At 38.9% G+C, this 20,213-nt stretch overlaps 1 protein-coding gene across 2 annotated transcripts; it reads right to left on the minus strand.

The window, feature by feature from the left end:
• Positions 1–805: 805 nt before the first annotated feature.
• Positions 806–19,236, minus strand: LOC308385523 (TLC domain-containing protein 4-B-like). Of its 2 annotated transcripts, XM_080864500.1 has the most exons (8): positions 18,677–19,236; positions 13,317–13,486; positions 12,427–12,516; positions 11,271–11,329; positions 10,955–11,049; positions 5,579–5,652; positions 4,969–5,003; positions 4,032–4,346 (listed from the first exon to the last, which is right to left on the minus strand). In XM_080864500.1, the coding sequence occupies exons 2-8, from the start codon at positions 13,469–13,471 to the stop codon at positions 4,168–4,170; spliced, it is 687 nt and encodes a 228-aa protein (XP_080720626.1). In that variant the 5' UTR covers positions 13,472–13,486; positions 18,677–19,236; the 3' UTR covers positions 4,032–4,167. The 2 variants fall into 2 exon arrangements, with proteins under 2 accessions (XP_080720625.1, XP_080720626.1); XM_080864499.1 differs by lacking the exon at positions 4,969–5,003 and having other exon boundaries at positions 806–4,346.
• Positions 19,237–20,213: the final 977 nt, after the last annotated feature.

Below are 20,213 nucleotides of genomic sequence, written 5' to 3' on the forward strand. Positions count from 1 at the left end.
TCATCAAGGCACTAGATCTGACTGTAATTATAGCCATGTATCCCACAAATTAATGGGTTGCTTTGTGAGATAATGTCGGCCTTATTTTTGCATCTGCAAACCCGGTGGTATAAAACAGGGCTACAGTCAAGAGCAAAAATAAAAAGAGAATAAAACCCGCACAGAACTGTTTTTACTGGATGCTTACTTAAAAAGGGAAAACAGTGAGCATTTATTATTAAGGCTTGTCAGATTAAAAAAAAATCTAAAATCTACTGGGCCTCTTACTATTTGGGGCAATGACAGCACACACATCCCTGTAGTGAGACCACAGTGAGTAGTAATACAGTATAACGCTCATCTCGTGGCTAATCTGACACATTAGCTCTCATGGCCAGAGCTTCTGGACTCTTGATCCTAATCAACCAAAAACAAAATAAGACAGATGTTCAATTTTTCCTGTTTTCACCAGCAGGGGGCAGAAATTACACTGTTGAGGCATAAGTATGTCATTCTATGCTAGACCTTTTGAAACAATACATATTTTGATATTTTTTATTATTATTATTATTATTTAGTATTTGTATTTATCAGGTTGCATATCTGCTTTATCCATATACGCTTTACCATCTTAAGATTTAATGGTATTGTAAGACATGCAGGTTCTTTGGAGCCTAACAGGCATTTCTATTGTATCCAAAATAGTTTTCACTTGAAATGGCCACTTAGTGTGCAAGGCATGCTTGCAAAAATCATGAAAAACTATGTCACTGAATATGCTAAGTCTCCATCAGACACTTAAAATGAGTTAATTTGGCATTTATTGTTGAGAAAAAATAATGTAAATGACAAATATTTCTAATCTCCAGCACATCCACAGAATGTCACCACACACTCCATCTACTCACATCTCCTCCAAACATTGAAAAGAAACGTCAACACATTTTAAAATAACTCGCAGCAGCACCAGGCTCTCTCGGTCACTGAAACGTCTCCTTCGTTCATATTAATAAATTAAAGACAACTGTCCACATACAATTCATGATGCTCATAAGATTAATGTTTATTTGCACTGCCCAAACTGTTATAAACTGTGAGGATTAGTATTCAAGTATTCCCTTTCCGTTTATTTCTGTGCTGGATATTATCCTAAATATCTGGTTCTGTGAGTTACCTAATGTGGCACAGTACAAGAATAACATTTAAGTAAACATTATGTACATGTACTAACAAAAAAAAATAAAAAACAAAAACTTGCAAATGTATATTTGCTTACAGTGCAATCCCCATGCAATTCCACATGCAGTTATAGAAGATGCCTGAAGAAGACCTTATTGATCATGCATGAGCTTGTGGCCTGCCATCCAAATAATAATGTATTATTTCCATCCAATTTCAGCGAAACATCAAATGACAACCCCTCCTCATTTTATGGTAGCGATATTCACCTGCAGAGAAGATGACGTCCGACAATAGTTTGCCAAAATAAAAAAAAAATAAAAAAAAATAAAAAAAAAATATTAGCACATTAAAAGAATCTCATTCCATCACAACAGGACAAACCAAACCGGGCCTTGCCACTCTGCAACCAGCCACAGCATGCAGACATGGTAATGTAAATAGAATCAATCAGAAACATGGTTGCAAATTGGCACAACTGTATACAAAACATTTTGAGGGAAAATGGACAAATAAATATTGTAACCTCATGGTGAACATCTGCATTTACCATGGAGTAGCAATGGTTTAAGCACTGGCACAAATAGATCAACAAAAACAACAACAACAACAAAAAGCACACAAACAACCAGCCTTAACAAACCTCTTAATCTGTCATTTGACACTATATAACAAATGCCAAAAAACAATCACATTAGACAGGCGTTGGTAAAGGAAAACAAGTAAAAATCACTGAAAAGCAACATTTTTTTCCAGTGGTGTCAGCTGGGTGTAACAAAGTCTTCACTGTGCAATCATGTTATTTTAAAAAAGGCAACAAAATCAAATGCCGAGCATAAAAAGGCAGACTTTAAAACTAACATTCCCTGTTTCTGTGACATAAAACATGACAGAAGTGTTTGATGTATAGCTCATGTAAAAGGTGCAACAAATATTCAAGTAGATACCACAAATCTTCAGTGAACTGCTATGACTTAAACTGAGCAGTTGACCTTTGCCAATTTACCGAAAGATTCCCAAGTTCTGTATTGTATGATTAACATAAACGAGTTTAAGTAGAATTATGTTAAAAACAAACAAAACACATTGTTCAAATCTTTCCATGTATGTCCACTTGAGTGAAAAATCCTTGTAGCGATCCAATAAACAGGACCCACAACACCATGTATGGGACCCTTAGGAGTGAATTGAAAGTCATACATGACACAAAAGCTATTACCATTAACACAAAAATTTTGCCACCTGAAATACTGATTGTCGTTGACTTTACGTTAAACTACGGCTCTGTTTAAAAAAGAAAAGTTTAAATAAAAAAAAAAAAAAAAAAAAAGATCTTAAACGTCTCCTATATGTAAAGGATTTGTATCTTCCTGGGTGAATAAAATCTAAACAAAAATGCCGAAACTGAAAATTATTGTGTTATGCTGTTACAAGACTTTTGCTCTTCACGTCTCAACTTTTGAAGTATTTCGCTGCCATCGATTCAAGATTATTCAGTGTCTACTTTTGATGTTTTGTTTCAATGTGCCAGCTAAAAATGTACACTGCAGGATTGGCAACAGCTAGAAAAGTATAGAATTAAGTTTGCGGCAAAAAAAAAAAAAAAAAAAAAAAAAAAAGCCAACAAGTAACACTCGGAAGGGCAAACAAACATTAAATGTCAGGTCAACTAAAGCGTTAAAACATTTTCTGTGAAAATCTGGGTTTTGTTGAATTTGTCATATTTGTCCTTGGCCCTGACTCAGTTGAGTTTCACCTCTCTACATTCATTTCATAATGCAAAACTAAGAAAATGTGGAATAAAACACTTCAGCAACACACTTTTTAAAAGCAAAGTGATCAGTTTGTATACATAACTTGGCTGGATTAACATCTGATGATGCGCTTGAATTTCTTATTGTACAGACACCACCAGTAACATTCACTTTCCCTTTTAGTATTTCTAAGGTACTCTGCACATCTCCTTTTAAATAATACCAGTTAATTAATATCCTATGTATCTTTAAAACCCTATGTACTTTGACTCCAGCAAGACAAAAGTAAGAAAATGCATATATGTACCGATTCGTCTTCAACCCTACATTTAAAATGAACATATATGACTTCTGTTATTCTGATAGACTTTAAATGCTGGTTTGTATCTGCGCATTTTGGCACTCACAAAAGAACATCTCACTCTCTGGAATTTCACTTCCTGGTTAAATAAAGGTTAAAAAAAATTAAATTACAAGGGGTTGAGTGATTTAAAAAAAAAAAAATTTAATTTAATTAAAAAAAATAAAATCACAAATTCTTCTGAGACTGCACTTGATGGAATTTGATTATTTCTTAATCACATATCCCTCAAATGGCATCTAACAAGGATTTTATGACACTGACCATCAATGTGGATTCACAAAATGCTTTGGAGGTTTCCTCACATATTTACCTCACCAACACCATCTATTTCATCGTTTTCATTCTGCGACTCAGACAGCAGCATTAATACAAAAGTCTTTTGTTGATCACGAAGTTCGTAAAGAATGGTAAACTTTTTGACAATTTGTCGTTGGGCTAACAGCCGCTTTGTCCCGGGATGACCTCTTCTGGTAAATCCTTCACAAGAAAAATAATTGGCCATGCACACAGTATTGCTAAGAGGTCATTTCATGGCTTTGGGATGGCCATTTTAAATGGTCCATTGGTACATCTCGGTCACTGTGCCTGCTTTCAAGTTCCCTCACTGCATGTGGTCTTGTAATCTCAAGTCCCAGGTAGGCTGCTAATGAAGCAGCCTTGCATGCCAGGGTCCAACTTGCTACAAGCCACTGCACATAGTGTTGTCAGTGTTTCTGCTGTGGCATGTTCTCACCAGTGACACCTGGTTCTCTTAATCCGTCTTGCCGTTTTCCTGAGGTGTGCCAGCTTTGCTCCGGTGTGCTGATCGTAGGACCTTGTAACATCCACGGGCGATCTTATGCATCCACATTATGTTCATAATGTCCAAGCAGATGCTGGAGCAGATCCAGGCTACACGACCACCCCATGGCACCAGGTAGAAGGCCTCAGTGCCATAGACCGCATACATGCGACTGTAGTAGACTGGCATGACACCGATGCGGACGAGGAAAAACACCACTGCCATGGCAACGCCATTTGCCATGTTGGGCCGGGAGGACTTGGGATAACCCAACACCTCAAAGAACCAGCTGAAACAAAGCACATTTTTTCAGAAAACAATAACAGTATTCAATTCAATTTTAAAAGACAGTAAGTACCTTGCCACATTAAAGTTAAAAACAAAAAAAACCTCAATCTCAAAGAACCATCTGAACACAAAACATGTAGACAGGAAATTACCATGAGTTCATTAAACTTTCTAGTAGAAGACCTTACGATAGGCAATCCAGACTTAATTTTTTTTAAATAAATTAACTAATCCATTAAGTTTAAGAACCAGTAATAATCATTTGGTTTACCAAAGATCTTAGGTAAACCCAGAGATGTTTTATCCTGTGCTCTAGCACGATAAATATCTGACTTTAAAGAACTCGTCTTAAGTAACTTTTTGGAAATATTTAGCAATCAGTAAGTGTGTGCGTGGTAACTATACCTTGGCCAGCAGGGTATAATTTCAATATTAGTCAAGTCTAAGCCATATGTGATCTTCTTTGTGCCAGAACTCAGGTTAAAAGGGCCTCAGTTACACAGGCCTACAGAATGGCCTACAGACTCCCCTCAGAATCTCCAGTCACTGGGGAAAAACCTTGTTGATTGTTGTGGGGGCCAGTGATTTGTCTAAAAGACACCAGCGCATCTGTGAACACTCACCATTTATTCTCCAAGCTGTAGTGTAGCTGTGAAACCTGCAACACAAACTGGAGCTCATTCACCTTCAGGGTAAAACTTTCAAATGTGCCAGTTACAGGGGTAAAGCACAACAGCTTATGTTGCTCTTTTTCAGTTCTCACTACAGCTTAGCAAGTAGTTTCCAAGTGTTTGCAGACAAGTAGGTATCTACCATCCAAACTACTGGCAGCCACGACAACCTTCTAGCAACTAAAGCAATTGAAAGGTGGTTTTCAGTGCAGCGTCACACATCTCTTGGTGACCAATAACACTTTAGCGACTGCTAGAAACCTCCAGAAACCACTTGAGGAATCTGCATTTTTATTTGACAACTGGTGGTTGACTTGCATGACTGGGGCCTTAAACTGAGTTTTCTGTCAACAGGTGGAGATTTGAGCACCTAAACACACACAGTCATCCATATGATAATCCTAAATATAGGCTGAAGGAAGACGCAAAAGTAGAAAAGGTATACCTTTTCTACTTCACCTGAGATGCATTCCACTTGCTAATGACCAAGGTAAATATATATATATAAAAAAAAAGACCTAAAGATACCTGAAAAACAGGTCATAAGCAAGCTAGTACATACCGCTGGTTTACACACGGTGTAGAAAACTCAGCTAGCAGGCGGAAGTTAGCAAAATAAGGCAACATTCCTTGGCCCTGGAAAAACAAAATGAGGACAGGAAGACAACAAGACATGAGAGGAACAACAACAATTCCACTGAAGAATGATGGGCATGATGCTGGTGCACCACCGGGTCAACACAAACACCATTTCTTACCAAGACTGAGACATCAGCAGTTATATGTATTAAAACAAAGATTTAAAGAAACCACAGCCTTAACCATGTGCAACTACCGGTATGTTTAATATTGTCCTAAGTAGTTCAAGGTGTTGTCCCAAAAAGACAGTCGTCTCCTTCAGAGCAGAAGGGTATTCCTTTATTTTTGCAGTCCAAAAATTACACTGTCACCTGAGTCTATTTCACAGAGGAGTCCTTCCTTATTGTAAAAAGAAACTCATCATAAAGAGATAATAAAGAATGATTATACAAAATAACAATCTTCTGTTATTTTGCAGTGCAAATGGATTAAAGTTACAGTGGTCAATTATTTCTTTGGAATTAAAACTGAGAAGAAGAAAAAAAAAAAAAAAAGAAAAAGAAAAAAAAAAAGAGAAGACTCCCTCAATCTGGGCAGTTACTCTGAGCAAAATCAGATTATATAGATCATCCACAAAAAATTAGTTTAGTTTCTGTTAAGACAAAAATATTTTAATTTGCAACAATATCTTTATTATCAGGTAATCCTTAAAACCCAAAATAATAGGCGATATATAGAAATGCCCACACAAAATGTAGCATTTTTGCATTATCTGAGTCACCAACACAACAATCATTAAAAAAACAAAACAAAAAAGCATTGTAGCATAAAAGGCCGTTCATCTAAATAACAACAACAACAATTAAAAAGAGCACATATCAGAAACAGGACTTGATATATATACACTGTACAACTATAAAAACATTCAGCCAGCCACTATTTCAAGGAGCAATCAGAAGCCATGCAGAGTATAAAGCAATACATTTGACTGCCAAACATGTCATTACAGGATTAGGTGCTGAATTCTACTATTTTGTGAAACGGATGATCTGCAGCAGGTTTCAGCTGCTACAGTAGTTGAAACCTGCTGCATCAATATAATCATTGGGAAAGTTAGAGGCAATAATAAGGGAAAGATTCAAATAAATATGATTCATGATTGAGAAAGTGCATTAATTAGAATGAAGTGTAATGATCTCAATCTCGATTTCTGCTGCAATAAGACTGTTTGACTCAGCAGTTTGAAAACTATTTTTTTTGTTCCCGACTGCTGGCTACAAACTCAGCACAGAACACAGCTCAAATTAAGGATGCAGAATTCAAAGTTATTTAGCCAGCAGCCTAACTTTTACAGAAAAGACTTACCGTCAGGGCTGTAACAAAAGTTGGTCAAAGAAACATACTTACTGTGTGATACAAACAGTTTACAATTACAAGAAAAGGTTTGTAAACCCTTAGGAATTCAACAATAATTACTCATAAAAATGTGGTTTGATCTTAATCCAAGTCACACTTAACAAAAACAGTTTGACTAAACTAATAACACAACCTATAAACTGATTCTGAATAATAACTCAAGTCCAGTCCAAAAGTAACTAAATTTAGTGTCTCCTAGAACCTCCGTTGGCAGCAGCCATCTTTATCAAATGTTTCCTGTAGCATGATAATGAAGCTTTCTAATCGATTACCAATTTTCTTCCATTTATCCAATTTAGGGTCATGGGGCCTGGAGCCTATTCCTGGTGTCAAAAGGTGAGAGGTGGAGTACAACCTGTACAGGTTGCCAGTCTACCACAAGAATAAACAGAGAGAGGCAACCATTCACATCAATGACCAGTTGCCAATTAACCTAACAAGCATGTCTTAGGCCTGGGGAGAGGTCGGAATACCCAGAGAGAACTCAGGAAGGCACAGGGAGAACATGCAAACTCCAAACCGAAAGGTCTCTGCAGTACAGTGGTTATGAACCCAGCGCCGCCTTCCTGTTAAAAGTCTGTCTGACTTGGTCATTCCAAAGCTTGAACATAATGAACAATGACTGCAATGTCCAGTCACATGGTAAAGAAGCCACATCTCAAAACTAGAGCTTTCGGATAAGCACTTTTATCACCATATCCAATGAGTTACTGTTCAATAAAGCTGTGAAAAGCATAGCTGTTTCTTTATTAGTTTAGTCATATTGTGTTTGCCTGCAATTGTGACTTGGATGAATATCACACCACATTTATGAGAAATCAATGTAAAATTCCTAGAAATCCTTCACAGATTCATAAACCTTTTCTTGTAACTGTATATTCCCATCTAGCATTAGCATGCTAGTACCTCTAGGAACTGGTAAGTCCATACTGTGACTGGGCATCATAGCTGCTCAGTACAACACAAGAGCAATAACAGCAGACAAGACAGGAATAAAAAAAAAGTCCCCATCTAGATCAAGACCTGCTCTGGGTTTCTAAATGACAACTTTTTGGTAGTTTTTGCATGAACGGAGATGACACAACCCAACTTCACCTTGGTAGTTTTTGCATGTAAGGTTTGAAGAGGGGCCATTTATGTTAAAGTCAGCAAAGGACAGACAGACAGATATATTAGAAGGAAACAAAAAAATACAATGCCACAACACAAAGCAAAGAAGAAGCAACACTTACAACACTGAGAAAAACGAAAGCATGCATCCAATATTTTTGAGAAGCTACGCTTAACTTTTAAATAAGCACAAAAGGCTGCCACACAAAATAATTAAATTACTTGAGCAATATTTGTGATTGGCTACTTAATAGAAAAGCATAACAAAAAAAAAATTACATTTTGCATTTTTTTTTACTAATATTTCTCAATAGGAGTCAGTTTAGCTAGAGCTATGTGCCTTGTGTAATGTTTTTGTTTCATTGGAGTGCAATGGTTCTGAAAACAATCCACAACCTTGTTGGCCCATGATGCCCTATCCATTGCCCCCACTGTTGAACTTCATTATGTTACAAATGGAGACAGTGATAGGATATTTTAATAAAGGTAAGGTTCAAGTAGCAACAGAGAAAGTTAATGCAATGATATTATTAAGATTACGTGACAGCCATGGCAGATCTGAAGGCATTGCTACACTAGCTTCATCTAACTTTGGGGACATTTCGGGTGTGTTAGCAAAGCTTTGTGGTGAAATAGCTCAACTGTAAAAGCATTTTTAGAGTGCTTATTTAGTGTAAAATGCATGTGTTTCGGTAATGTGTATGTGCAATGATATGCTAATTAGCCATGTGCTCATGTTGCATAAGCTAGTTAGCATGTGCAGCAGTTATCTCTCAGTCATCCTACAAAGTATGAACTGTGGAACAGTGGATTTAGAGTTTTGACATAAACAGTTCCACATAAACACATTCAACACATTTAACTAATAAGACTTTGACAACATATGACAAATCTGGGTGGGAACAAAACTAAATAAAATGAAAATGACATCAAAGGTTAGCCAACTTTTTGGGGGTGATTACAACTAATTTATTACGGCTACATTCATGCTGCTGTTCCATGTGCATTTCAGATCTAGTCTGAGAAACAAAGTCATGAGTGTCCAGTAACAGTATGGCCTACTTCATCTCATTTACCGAACTGTTTTAGATACAGTCGTTCCGTTTCTACAGATACGACTAGATTTACAGTCAGTGTTAAGTCAGAATCTTAAACCAACCATATGACACCATTTTACTGCCATTACTAACACAATTATTGTTCAGATACAGAAACACGGAAAGGTAATATTTCTCATTAGCAATGCTAAAAGATGGAAAAAGTAAATAAAATGTCTGTCAGATTAAAAAGAGAAAACATAATCCGTAAATCCAGCCGCGACTAAAATAGACAAGAGCAGGGAGTGAGACGTAAATATGTAGAGTGTAAGCTTTACACTACATCTATTAGTGCCAAGTAATTAAAAACATCTTTTTAGATTAAAAAAAAAAAAAAAAAAAAAAAAAAGCAGCTTGATTAATTGGGGGCTACTATCAGAGTGATGCAAATTCCATGCCTTTCTGCGTTTTTGCTCAATATAGAGAACTGAGAGCATTTATTTACTGTAACTGTAAAATAAAGTTCATGTAAGACTTTTTGGAGCACTAGTTCATTTTTATCCCCCAGACTCCTAGAGTAGACCCTTGAGAATACATTCAGCATGGTATTTGAAAAACGGGCCTATATATTATGCAATGGACTTTATCATCTTGGCATGGAGTGTAAGAGAGGAGCCAGGACTAGGCTCTGGCACAAAAGACAGACAAGCAGAAGCCAAGGTACTGTAGATAGGCAGGTAAGTAATTAAGAATGGTAAATACTTTTTGTTTTCATGCACAGTAACAGGACAGAAATCTCTGCCTGTGTAGAGCGCGTCAAAGCTATGAGCATGCACACAGTGGTTACAGTTGAGCATTCAGTTGTGCTAAGCTCAGAAAAGTTTAGCTTACACCAGAGTCACACAACATTTAAAGGGGGGGTCAGTAAAACAAAAAGCACAGAAACTGTAAGGGCAAGGTGAGGGGGGAGGGGGGCAGGGAGAGGGTCATCAGCCAGTACTGTCACTGAGCATTCCATGCAAAAAATACCATAGTCATTCATTTCCCGTAATTATGCGACAGATCCTGGCAACCTAGAGGGTTTCAGATTGAACCAAGAGTGAACAGTGCCACCTACAAATGCTGGATAGAGTCGCCATTGGCACACCAAAGTGTATGGCAGCAATGCAGCATACACAAGTTTTTATCTTTAATTGAATTTTTTTTTTTAAATACAATGAGCACCACTGATACAAGATCCAGCTTGCACAACAAACAGCTGATTTATTGTTTTATAAGGTACATCATGGCCAAACGGAAACGTCAAACTGAACTAAATCCCATCAAGACTATTACTGTTTTTCCTACAATTTTCACAACACTATTCAAGGTGTTAATGTGCCAATCAGCCATTTTCAGGAAAGGCATCAACCACCAAAGAACAGTTATCTTATTACTCGCACACTTGAATAATGCCAAAACTGAATGTTCTGCTATGGAAAAATAAAGAAACTAATGCTGCTACTTACTAACTGATAAGAATGCTTTACTTTCTCTAGCACCTTTCCCCTTGCAATAAAATAAATAAAGACAGAGCTGAAGCTTTAACTATCTGAGAACTTATCTGATGTGTTTGCATGGGATTGATGTATCTCTTACACAGACCAAACTGGCTCTCCCTCGTAAATATTAAGCTCACCTATGACTATACATGGCTATGTATCACACCCAGCTGAAAAAGGACATAGCTGTTCACCCTTGGTTGTCTCTTTCCCATCTTGCCTGCACGTTCTGCTATTGGGCAATAGGGCACTCACCAGTACATAGTAGTAAGCATACAACGCTGCCAGATGATGAACTACAAAAAACTTGTCGCCTATTGCCTTCCAATAATAAAATATCAGCAGCAAATCTGGAAAACAGAAGAAGAGGGCAAAGAGGGACAGCATGTCATTGGTGTAATCAAGGCAATCTAAGTGCATACAGAACTATTTGGAAACAGCAGCTGGCACAGTACGGCTGAACCACAAATGTGTCATCAAGCATCAAAGTTTATCGCAAATTTATTATGTGCATGTTCTTTTTCACTCACTTTAACAAAATTATGCTGACAAACTGAAAGCTTTCTCTTACCCGATATGAGGTAGCCTGTTGTAATTGCGACGTTTGTCTTGACCAGTGTAGGATCTCCCCTATTGAAAAAATAAGAAATTAATTTGTACTGTGTGTGACTTACGCTTGATAAAATAGATTCTGACACAAGATGCGCAAAAGAATGAGTCTACATTAAAGTGTGTGTGTGTGTGTGTACACATGTTGGGTGCAGTATTGTGAGGCAGAATTCACACTTTAGCCTCAGTCACATTGAAAAAAAGGAGAGAGGGGGAAAAAAACAAACAAACAAACAAAAAAAAAAAAACCCCAACATGTCCAGAGGTTAAATGTACAATACCTTCGAAACCACTGAGCAACAACACGTGATTGCAAGGCAACTGCACAGGTTGCATGATAGCAACCTGTCTCCAAATTTGGACTGAGGTTAGCTCTGGTTTAGGCTACTTGTCTAGCTGTTGATTTTAGCATAGTACATTGTAATACATAACGCTAATAATTCTTTGTAATTTTTTAAATGGTATAATTGACTTTACAAACACATGGAGATTCAGAATTTCTAACTAATTTATGGTATTAAAAAAAGAGAACAAAAAAGAACAAGCAGATGTTAGCAACTCAAGCTAGCTAGCAAGTTAATGCTACCAGTAACTTCTATAAAAACAAAAACTGCAAGAAATTTAAAAGAGTTCCAGGTGAATGTACAGTTATAGTTACAAGTTATCTCAATATACTACAGCTACCAATGTTTCACTTTTACAAAGGAAAAGAAGACTGTCCTTTTACAAACCTAACACTAGCTTAAGCTATACACAGACTTGGCTTCCAACACTAAAGAGTAATTCCAGTCCAATAAAGAGCAGGGCAGGGTTACTAATAGTATAACTGATACAGATAAAAACTCAGATAAATAAGTTTTACACATTTAGCACAAAGACTGTAGTAGGTAGGTAATCGCCTGATTAGCCAAATATTGTAACCATTATAACTTAAAACAATTATGCTCACTATTTGATATTGACACAAACCAGAAGCTGTCTCCCTTGCACACCTCTTCAGTATTAGGCATCTTTAACTATGCAAAGGGGACATTAATGCAGAAAAACATAACCTTCATTATGAAATAAACCAAAACTTTTGAGAAAAAAAAAATTAACTTCCAAGCCAAAACTCTTACCAAACTGGATCTTCATTGACAGCATCATCAAAAAACAGAATGTAAAGACAGAATATTCCCACCAACAAGGCGTGAAACGTTGATACTGTCCTGAAATAAAAAGAGAGAAAAAAAACATACAGCCTTGATTATCTGCTCATCCCTGAAAAGGGCAGATGATGACACAGTAATGGATAATATACTTTCTATTCATTAAAAGTCCCATGAAGCTGGTCTGTACTTCAGACAGAGGAATTTTTAGTACTCACCGTGGATCAACTGATTGCCTGTCACGACTGCACACAGATTCAGACCAATTAAACTAAGAGATTAAACACTGCTGAAGGGTCAGACAGAGCGGCGCACAGTCCCATTCAATCACTCAAACAGTGAGACAGTCCACAGCCCTCAGCAGTCAGACAGACCCTGACAGCCCCACTGTATAAATACAATACTGTGAAGTCATGGAATTTAAGAGGGATCCCTGAATTCCCAGCTTGTATCCCTTTCCAGTAATAATTCATTTTGATTTCCACTTTAAAATCACGTAGCCATTCTGCTTTCACAAGTGCTCTCACGGATAATGAACTCAGCAAAAACAGGACATGTAAGAGCAAGATTCATGGAAGCTGTACCAGGCTAGTTTAGTCTGATCATTCGGAATACCAATCTAGTTAATCTCCCCCATGTTGCTGGAACCTTACACAATAGCTGTAGAGAAAATACCGCAATGAATCCTACATGTGAGTCTTCTCTGAGTGCCACTGTAAATATGTGGGTTTAATGTTAGTAGACATGTTTGGACAGAGCTAAAACAAATCATCCTCTGTTAAACATAGAACAGTGTCACACTCCATGCAGCCCAGTGGAAGTAAATACTCATGACCAAGTGAGAGTAAGACTTCGGTCACCTCGAGTTCCATTCCACCTTCTGCTTGTCGCTGAGGCCAAGGAAGCCAGGACTGATGCGTACAGACAACCAGGGGCTGACTCTGTGGAAGAGCCACTGGAAGGTGAAGAAGCTGGTCACCGAGATGACGAGAATAAGCTGGTTGAAAGGGTCCATGGCCACCCAACCTTACTGCAAGAGAGAGTGAAGGGTAATGGTTAGACAATATGAACAGTTAGCAAAGTTATTTTTTAAACAACATTAACCTGAGGGGGGGAAAAAAAAAAAAAAAAGGAGAGAGAGTATGCAATGAAATATTGCACCAGTATCGACCATGTAAATACACCATCACTTGAAGCACCGAAAACATGCCTACCTGAAAATCCACAACTAAATACATCAAATCAAACCTGTCAGTAAGGCTCACAGGTCTTAAACAGAAAAGGTGTCTTAAACCTTGAGGAACAAGAGAGAAATGACCATGTAGCCACGTTTTTGACTCCATCTACTTACTAATTCTCAACTGCAAACCTCTTAAGTATAAGTAGTCATCAAATCCGTTTCATCTACCTTTTCAAATCTTCAGAGCTTGCACTGAAATCTGAATGATTAATGTGAATTTCTGAATGGCAGCCCAATGTGTAACGACACAGGAACCGCTTCAGGCAGAAGCAGAAACTTTGGGTAGAAGGCAAAAATATAAAGACTTCCTGTGTGCGCGCTGACATCAGACTTTGTGGTTTCAGCACATCCGTATAAAGCCCAACACACTTTCTTTTCCCTCAAGTTCTACATTACAGATGTGTATCTATTGTAAGGCTTTTAAAATAAGCAGTGACAGAGAATTGGAAATACACAATTTAATTGGCTTTTAACCGACCCCTGACTTAAATCGCCCCTATTTGGAGGGCAGGGATAAGGAGTCATAAAAGCCATTTACATACTATCCAACTTTATGCTGCAATATAGATGACATGCAAAGTGCCATACCCGACACAATCCATTCCATCAAAATTCCCCTCATTATTTCTAGCATCTTTTTCCGCGAGCTGCACATTGCAAAGCAGTTACACTGAAGCATTTGCACAATTGCATGACATGCATGCATTTTCATCTACACTACCTGGATTTGCTTTCATTTTTCACATTACAACGGATCAATCAAGTACCTGATATATTTGCAGAATCAACAACGCTGTTTGAATTAAAATCCTATCAGTAGTCGTTTCTAGCTAAGACGTTTATGATGAGTATCTAGAACTTCCTTTTCTGGACCTGTTTGTCCAGTTTGAACTCTGTAGGTTGGATTGAAAATTATCCTTGGATGTTTTTTGTATTTTAATTTAACCCCCCAGCCTTGACAAATGTCTCTCCACCAGCATCAACAACAGTAGCACAATTTCTGCAACTGGATCTATGAACCCATTAAGGATTTCATAATAGAACGTGGTAATGGCTGCAACAAAAGTATAACAGTGACTACAGATGGCCTGATGTGAAAGGGAAAGGACTGTGTGCACTGACGAAAAACAGACACAGCCCGTTGTTTATTCACAGATCGGCGAATAAATAACAAGCTTGAAATCAAGTATTCAAAACGCTCTGATAGATATAGTTGCTGCTGAATATTCTTTCCCTAAAGCTGGCCTCATTCTCTGGGAGATGAATCTGTGAATGTCACTGAATCACTCACACTCACATTATGAATAATCACCTCTACACAGGGAGGAAGCGGGACATGTCCAGAGGCAAGTGCTTTGTGTGGGATGTAGGTCTCAGAAGCACTTTCAAATACAGCATATTCATTCTCCAGCAATAACAGTACGTGGCTTAAACGTTACAGCTCTATGGAAGTGTTTCAACAAGCAATGAAATGTTGCACCATATACTTATGTAGCCAGAAAACTAGGATACTGATTGATAATATTTTTTGAAATTATAAAAGAGATTATCAGCATGCTCACAATTCATCCACAAGGGGACACTGTCGATGAAATATTTCTTAGCAATGTAAAGCCTAGCAGCTCACAAAGGTCAGTGTATTGGGCAGATTGTGTGTCACGCCACTGGATACGTGCAAACTTTGACCTGCTTGTAGGACCAAAGGGAAATTCAAAGAATGACCAATAAAATGTATCCATGAACTGTTCGAGCAAGAGTGACAACACATGATGCAAGTGATTCTATAGTTGTCAGACAATTATATCACCAGCGCTTCACATCAATATAATTTCCCTGCGCTGTGCAGAAGAAAACTGTAAAGAAAGAAAAATGAAGGGTCACACTCTAATTAAATCCTATGACACCCATATATATATATATCCATGTTTAAAATACCTTCTGTTCTTTTTAAACACACAAATAAAACACAAGAAAACATTAAAATACTATATTTAGTTCCAAGACATTTCAAATCAGACTTAAAGCAAGGCCAAACTTGACAATAAGTCTTCGTTTCAGCAGCTCACTTATTCTACACTGACCATGGCACAGCTCTACAGCATATGATGCAATTTTCCTCACGGGATCAGTATGCTGCAACCTACCACTTTGCAAGTCCAACTGCTACTTCCCCACTTCAGCATACGCTTCAAGGCCCCTTCAGCTCACATAGGTAACTACCCAAGCAGCCAACTCTTACGCCCCTCCACCAGCATGCTCTTGTGATCTTATCAAACCCCACACAGGTTCTGTGTATTCTGGCCATCTCTTTCTCCATGAAAACTGAAACCCACGTCAACATGTCTGCTTTCTTCAAAAACCTCTGACATCATGTAACCTGCTTTATGGGGCCAATCAGAAGGGCTTCCTGGAATCAATGCTACTTTGACCCACATAGTGCCAATGAAACATTACAACTCACCTACAACTTTTTAAAGGGGAAGTTTACTCCCTTATTTTGGAAAGGAGGTCAGGGAATTCAAAAACAAGAACTTCACAGAAAAATGAAATAAATGTCAGCGAGTCCAGACCACTGAACTGCTTTATGTTAGATTTAAGATATTTGCATAAGGCCAGTGCCAGTCGTTGGTAAGAAGCAAAGTCAGTTACATTTGAAAGGCATATTTGCATCCCCCAAGCAACAAAACAGAGCATCTCCCAGTACAAGCACGCAAAACACATATCTCAGTCCCAGGAGCTCTGGCCTTGGTGATTACATACCTGCATTTGTTTCTGCGTCACGTCAAAGAAATGTTTGAGGGCAAACGGTGTGCTTCACTAAAGCACGATAGTAAAAGTGGAAAAAAATAATCACAAGGGAACTTAAAGGCCAAAACCAGAATTCTCTCCTTTAGGTAGAAGGTAGAAAGACTTTTGTTGCTAAAGGGACGCTTGAAGAGCCAACATAGTGATGATGGCCCCAGAGATATTTAAGTAAAGCTAATCCCTGTACTTCCTACAGGGAGTGAGGATTGTTTTTGGTATACACATGCATGTTTGTGCCCTACCCATGTCACACAGGGTCTTGCTGCCAAGGCAAACAGTTACACATATAAATGAGAGTGAAGCAAAAAGAATGCTGTGCAAATTAAGGACCGCACAAAGCACGAATAAAGCTACTATTTTTTAAGCAACAAATGTTTCCTTTGCAATTACAGCACAACAGAAACACTGGTGTATAGATTATGTCAACTTGAGGTGCATATTCATGTTCATCACAACCAGCATTTTATTGCATTAGCTTAACCGACAAAAGCCCAGAGATAACAGGTATCACAGTAGCGCTTATCAACTTTCTCTGTTAAACCAGGTTTTCTGCTTCAGGCTCTGCACACTTAGAGAAGCGCCTTCATGAGTTTCACACCTCATTTGACTGATTCTTATGGGTTTAGCCAATCAAAAATTGTATCAGCTGATAATGATGATGGAAAAGCTACTTTTGGTTGTTCCCTTGCCACAAGGAGTCACAAAGGGGGTGGCTTTGTTGTGATATGGCATTTTTTTAAGCCGGCTGCCCTTTCTGAAGGAACCTGGAAGGTGATCTGTGTCTCCAGCTGAAACTGGCGATGCTGCCATTAATGCGCTGTTGATAAAATGGTGATAAAAGATCTACACCGAGTGTTGAAAATATAACAGATATGCAACACTGTTGAAAATAAGATGAGAGATTAGTGCTGCAGAAATTCATTAATCTGGTGCTTTACCCACAGGGCAGTAAAATAAATATTTTAATTTGAGTTCATTATTTTAATGCCGAGTGCGCTCTCAATGCTGCTGTGTATTTCTAACATGACTGATACACATTAAAGCTCTGAAACTTTAAACTGGATACATATAAACATTAAGTGTTACTGTCCCACAGCCTGACAGGAGACGTGGAGATGGCTTTAGTTTGTTGGGAAATCAAAAGTGAAAATGATTTTACTCAGTGAGATTCTTGGCATGTTTTCTGTTTTCTAGTAGCTGCAATCCCAGAAGTGTGAAAGAGACTCAGCAGCAAATTGGCAACAAGTATAGACATCTATACACTTCCTGCACCACCAGATTAAAACACTGGATGTTTACGGATTGGTGGTTTTAGTTACACATATAAAATGCATTCCTCCAGCAGAGAATCTATAATACGCTTCAAAAAGAAGAAGCAGTGAAAACGTGGCGCTCCCGGCGGATTTTAAACAGATTAGTTACCATGGTGGTTATCATAAGTTACCATGGTGACTTAGCCAAGTAAAATGACAGCCACTTTCGTAACAGAGAAAACTCTGACTTTAAGCTCGACATAGCCCGATAACCCACTGATCTCGCTTCACTACGGGAACCTCTGGAAATGTGGCTTGAATCACTTAAGCAAATTAAGCCTTCTGCAGCTCCAGGGCTATTTATTCCTTATTTAATGTTCTGTGCTGTCAGCAGCTTGGACAGAAAACACCAAATCGGGGCCCGCCTTCAAACTGAGTCTTGCCTAGAATTTCTGGGAAATGAAAGACACAAAACCGGAGCAGGTTTCTTCCTGGAACACAGCTATGACAGTCCATACGTTCCTATAAAGACTGGCGTATGCGCTTGCGTAACACGGCTGAACCTCTTTTTTTTTTTTTTTAAAAGAGGAAAAAAAAAAAAAAAAGGAAAGCGACGAACCAATGGCACCACGAAAATAACCTGGGTAGTGCTGCATCGCCGCAGGATCGTCTGCTAAACATACAGTGCATGATCAAATGCCCGAAGCAAAGATGATTTTGACCAGATCTTCATTTCCTTTCAAACAAAGACGCGGGTATAAATAACACCACTCACAAGGCCAGTTTACGCCGCACTGACTGCATGCCTGCTTGCCTGGCCAGCTGCTGTAGCGTATGGAAAAGAAATGGCAGTGGCCTAGCCGTGTCATCGTATTGTAGCCTCGTATTTGACAGCAGACAAAATCATCCCAAACGGACCTACCTTATGACGTTCATTAAGATATCTGGCGTCTCCCCCTCTCTCAGCTCGTTATGGTTTCTGGACTCGCCTCCATAAGCGCTGAGTAAACGGCACAGCCGTGTCGAATCATTTTCTTGATAAACAGGACAGACCGCCTCCTGCTCCGCGCACACACTAGCTATTTGTGGGGGATGCGAAGGGGCTGGAGCTCTGTGCCTGTGCTGTGTTTACCGAGAATTCCCACCGACACCAAACGCGCATAATGCAGAGGTGCAGATCGTGCAGCTCGACGCTCGATTACAGAAATGATGGAGGGGGCGGTGTTGGTGAGCGACTTCTCTAACCAGCTCTCTCTCTATATCTCTCCCTCGTTCCTATAGGGCTCAAATTGCAGCTGAATTCTTAAAGAAACACACATGCTCACTAACCACCACAGTAGTCTGTCCAGAAACACTCACTGGATCTATTTATAGCCCGGGTTCGTTGAACTGATACAGACAAGATAACCAGCAAAGCGAAACTGCAGGCATGGCCTCCTGGTCTTTACTGGCTGCAGAGCTTCCGTATCGAATAATCTGAGCGTGCCATGGGAGTATTTGTCACAAATTACTGCAGATTAAAATCACAGCAGATAATTAGATAATGCACAACTGCAATTCACCATCTTACTCAAGTCACTCGTGCCTGCAGATGCCAGCTATACGCCCATAAACAGAGGGGCCGATGACAGCTAAAATGGCCCGTGATTGCAAGGGTAAGCTGAACGAGGAAGTCTGGCTGTCTGCAGCCTAGAATCTAGATCGCTGCGAGCTGATTTGCAGATCAAATGGTCTAAGGCAGAGATCCCGAGAGCTACTGTCCTGCAGATTTTAGATGCATCCCCAGTCCAACACAGCTGAATCAAGTGGTTGAATGATCTCTTCAGGGTGCCATCAAGTTTGGCAAAGGCCAGGTTACACGCCATTCATTTGATTCAGGTGTTTCGAAACAAGGACGCATCTAAAAGCTGCAGGACAGTAGCTCTCCTCTCGAGTACTGGAGTTGGAGACCCCTGGTCTAAGGTGTCACTGTTATATGCACTGCAACATTACACCAGATAAGAATTGGGCTTTCCACATTTCATCGATTTGAACATACACCTCTTAAAGTCATCAGTCATACCGAAAGGCATTTAAAAGCCGATTAAGCGAAGGTTTACAGAGGTTTCCGGTTACAGCACGTTTAACAGGATCGTCAAGCATCTCTGTGTGGGCAGAGTACAAATCCATCGCTAATGTAAAGGTATTTCTTGGCTCTTGTTTGTCAAGGGCTGCCATGTTGGATCTCCGGGCTATGATAAACCCCCATTTTAATAACCTGATCAGGAACAGTTATTAAAAGACACATTGTACAATGATTAACCTGCCGAGTTTAGCTCGTAAAAGTTTGGTCTGTACCGACAGCGGAAGCCTTGTCGAGAAGGAGCCGATGACCGGGCTTTGTGTGGTGCACCTACATCTACCATATATATATATATATATATATATATATATATGTACACTTTTTTCATATTGCTTGG

This window comes from Rhamphochromis sp. 'chilingali', assembly GCF_963969265.1.
Source record: "Rhamphochromis sp. 'chilingali' genome assembly, chromosome: 18".
Classification (NCBI taxonomy): domain Eukaryota; kingdom Metazoa; phylum Chordata; class Actinopteri; order Cichliformes; family Cichlidae; genus Rhamphochromis; species Rhamphochromis sp. 'chilingali'.